Source organism: Peromyscus eremicus, chromosome X, assembly GCF_949786415.1.
Source record: "Peromyscus eremicus chromosome X, PerEre_H2_v1, whole genome shotgun sequence".
NCBI lineage: Eukaryota > Metazoa > Chordata > Mammalia > Rodentia > Cricetidae > Peromyscus > Peromyscus eremicus.
In genome coordinates, this window is record NC_081439.1 from 3,961,841 (window position 1) to 3,965,837 (window position 3,997).

The 3,997-nt window shown below is 40.2% G+C and overlaps 1 protein-coding gene across 2 annotated transcripts; it reads left to right on the forward strand.

The window, feature by feature from the left end:
• The first annotated feature begins 467 nt into the window (after positions 1-467).
• Positions 468-2,141, forward strand: LOC131898842 (heterogeneous nuclear ribonucleoproteins A2/B1-like). 2 transcript variants are annotated; one of them, XM_059250072.1, is made up of 2 exons: positions 468-1,316; positions 1,437-2,141. In XM_059250072.1, the coding sequence occupies exons 1-2, from the start codon at positions 596-598 to the stop codon at positions 1,619-1,621; spliced, it is 906 nt and encodes a 301-aa protein (XP_059106055.1). In that variant the 5' UTR covers positions 468-595; the 3' UTR covers positions 1,622-2,141. The 2 variants fall into 2 exon arrangements, with proteins under 2 accessions (XP_059106055.1, XP_059106054.1); XM_059250071.1 differs by having other exon boundaries at positions 468-2,141.
• The last annotated feature ends 1,856 nt before the right edge of the window (positions 2,142-3,997 follow it).

The window sequence follows — 3,997 nt, forward strand, 5'->3', positions numbered from 1 at the left end:
TAAGGGGAACACTCCTCCATTATTGGTGGGAATGCAAACTTGTACAGCCACTTTAGAAACCAGTATGGTGTTTTCTCAGAAAATTAGGAATCAATGTACCCCAAGAATATTCTTTTAAGATGTGTTATATTTGTTTATGCTGTGGAACATTAGTTTAATGATGCAAAGATGTGTTGCACTCTTTTGTGTTGCATTTGTTTAACTCTGTAAAGCTGTGTTACTTTGCCTGTCTAAAACACCTGATAGTTTAATAAAGAGCTTAATGGCCAATAGCAAGGCAGAAGAAAGATAAGCAGGCCTTGCAGGCAGAGAGAACAAATAGTAGAAGAAATTTTGGGAGAGAGGGAGGAAGGAGTGAGAAAAGAAGAGGCCAGCCACCCAGCTACACAGCCAGCCATGGAGTAAGAGTGAAAGTAAGAGTAGCAGCGGCGCCGGGTCCTGTGTGCAGGTGTCCCCCCCCCCCCCCCTGCGTGGTGTCTCGGAGCAGCGGCTGCTCTCCCACAGCGTCAGGACGAGTCCCGTGCGCGTTCGTCCGCGGAGATCTTTCTCATCTCGCTCGGCTGCGGGAAATCGGGCTGAAGCGACAGAGTCCGCGATGGAGAGAGAAAAGGAACAGTTCCGTAAACTCTTTATTGGTGGCTTAACCTTTGAAACCACAGAAGAAAGTTTGAGAAACTACTACGAGCAATGGGGAAAGCTCACAGACTGTGTGGTTATGAGAGATCCTGCAAGCAAGAGATCAAGAGGATTTGGTTTTGTAACTTTCTCCTCCATGGCCGAGGTTGATGCTGCCATGGCTGCAAGGCCTCATGCCATTGATGGCAGGGTAGTTGAGCCAAAACGTGCTGTAGCAAGAGAGGAGTCTGGAAAACCAGGTGCCCATGTGACTGTGAAGAAGCTGTTTGTTGGTGGAATTAAAGAAGATACTGAGGAACACCACCTTAGAGATTATTTCGAAGAATATGGAAAAATTGATACTATTGAAATAATTACTGATAGGCAGTCTGGGAAGAAAAGAGGCTTTGGCTTTGTTACTTTTGATGACCATGATCCTGTGGATAAAATTGTATTGCAAAAATATCACACCATCAATGGTCACAATGCAGAAGTTAGAAAGGCATTGTCTAGACAAGAAATGCAGGAGGTCCAAAGTTCAAGGAGTGGAAGAGGAGGAAACTTTGGTTTCGGGGATTCTCGTGGTGGCGGCGGCAATTTTGGACCAGGACCAGGAAGCAACTTTAGGGGGGGATCTGATGGATATGGAAGTGGACGTGGATTTGGGGATGGCTATAATGGGTATGGAGGAGGACCTGGAGGTGGCAATTTTGGAGGTAGCCCTGGTTATGGAGGAGGAAGAGGAGGATATGGTGGTGGAGGACCTGGATATGGCAACCAGGGTGGGGGCTACGGAGGTGGTTATGACAACTATGGAGGAGGAAATTATGGAAGTGGAAATTACAATGATTTTGGAAATTATAACCAGCAACCTTCTAACTATGGCCCAAAGAAGAGTGGAAACTTTGGTGGTAGCAGGAACATGGGAGGACCATATGGTGGAGGAAACTATGGTCCTGGAGGAAGTGGAGGAAGTGGGGGCTATGGTGGGAGGAGCCGATACTGAGCTTCTTCCTACTTACCATGGGCTTCACTGTATAAATAGGAGAGGATGAGAGCCCAGAGGTAATAGAACAGCTTCAGGTTATCGAAATAACAATGTTAAGGAAACTCTTATCTCAGTCATGCATAAATATGCAGTGATATGGCAGAAGACACCAGAGCAGATGCAGAGAGCCATTTTGTGAATGGATTGGATTATTTAATAACATTACCTTACTGTGGAGGAAGGATTGTAAAAAAAATGCCTTTGAGACAGTTTCTTAGCTTTTTAATTGTTGTTTCTTTCTAGTGGTCTTTGTAAGAGTGTAGAAGCATTCCTTCTTTGATAATGTTAAATTTGTAAGTTTCAGGTGACATGTGAAACCTTTTTTAAGATTTTTCTCAAAAGTTTTGAAAAGCTATTTGCCAGGATCATGGTGTAATAAGACATAACGTTTTTCCTTTAAAAATTTAAGTGCATGTGTAGAGTTAAGAAGCTGTTGTACATTTATGATTTAATAAAATAATTCTAAAGGAAAAAAAAAGAGTGAAAGTAAGGTATACAGAAGGAAGAAAAAGAAAAAGCCCAGAGGCAAAAGGTAGGTAGGATAATTTAAGTTAAGAAAACTGGCTAGAAACAAGCCAAGCTAAGGCTTGGCATTCCTAAATAAGAATAAGACTCTGAATATGATTTATTTGGGAGCTGGGTGGCAGACTCCCACAAAAGCAAAGAGTAAAAAAAAAAAAAACCAAACAACAACAACCAGAGGAAACAGAGTGATGGCAGAAAGCAGAAAGGTATATAAGGCGTGAATACCAGTAACTAGTCTGGTTAAACTTTTGGCCTGGTTAAGCTTTTAGGCTTTTGAGCAGAACAGTTCAGCTGAGATTCATTCTAGATAAGGACTCAGAGGCTTCCAGTCTGAGGAAACAGGATCAGCTGAGGAATTGGCAAGGTGAGGTGGCTGTGGCTTGTTCTGCTTCTCTGATCTTCCAGCACTCACCCCAATAACTGGCCTTGAGTTTGTTTTTATTAATAAGACTCTTTAAGATTCATGCTACAACAGAGCTAGTCAGATGTGAATTGTATCTGTTGTAATAAACATGTTTAAAAAAAACAAAACAAACAAACAAATAGCCACAACAACAGTCCTGTCTTGTCCAGAAGACACTTTTTCTCTGGTCTTCCCTGATCTCTGGCTCTTACAACCATTCTGTTCCCCTCACCTTGATGGTCTCTGAGTCTTGGGAGGATAGGGTATAATGCAGATTTATGGCTAAGTAAAGAAAAAAATTGAGTTCCTATCTGGGTAAAATTTCATTATGTGTGTCAAGAAAATTGCCTTAGCAGTACCCACTAGATTTATTTACAAAATGAATGCAATTTCAATTAAATCCTGATGAGAATATATGTAAATGTTTATTTAAAACACCTAAGACCAATCTTGTAGTTTCCTCTCTCCCACCAAAAAAATAGTCATCAGATTCAATAATTCCTCATCTTGGTAGATAACCAAAAAATTAGAAAGCAAAGATTCAAGTAGATACTTGCATCCCAATGACCATAGCAGCATTGTTTTGCAAGAGTCAAGAGATAGGAACAACCCAAATATCCACCAACAAATGAATGTATATGGTACATACAACAAAGGAATATTTTTCATCCTTAAAAGTAAAATCCCAATGCATGCTACAATATGGATAAATCTTGCTAATATTATGCTAAGTGAAATAAGTCAGATACAAGAGACAGCTCTCACATTGTTTCATTTGTATGTGGAACCAAGAGTAGGAAAATTCATAGGCATAGACTACAGAAAGTAGTCTAATGGCCAGTAGTTACTGAAGTAGAAGAAAGGGGGGTTATTGTGCAGTGGTAACAGAGATACAAATTGAGATGATGAGTAAGTTTTGGCAATGGATAATGGTGTGGTTATACATTAGTGTGAATATACTTAATACCACAAAATTGTACACTGAAAAATGGTTATAATAAATTTTTATCACATATATTTTATGTCAATAATAAATCATTTACTAGGACAGATTCTTTTTGTGTATAACCATAACCAGTATGCTCTTTGGTTATTTATGCACACATACTTTAAGGAAACAAATCTAACATAAAAACCAAACTGTAAGATACCAAAAGCAAACTGGGTGTGCTGATACATGACTGTAATCCTAGCACATGGAAGACTGAGCCAGGCGACTAAGGCCAGCCTGGTATACATGAAATCCTGTCTCAAAAGGAAAACTAAAAAATATTCAGGACTGGAGAGAAGGCTCTGCAATTAAAAACAAGTACTGTTCTTGCACAGTGCCCAAATTCCATTCCTAGCACCCACAATGAGTGGCTCACAACTGCCTATTACTTCAGCTCCAGGAGATTCAAAATAAA

Excerpts from the sequence above, each read along its gene's own strand:
- LOC131898842 (XM_059250071.1), top strand. The coding sequence starts at position 596 with ATGGAGAGAGAAAAGGAACAGTTCCGTAAACTCTTTATTGGTGGCTTA.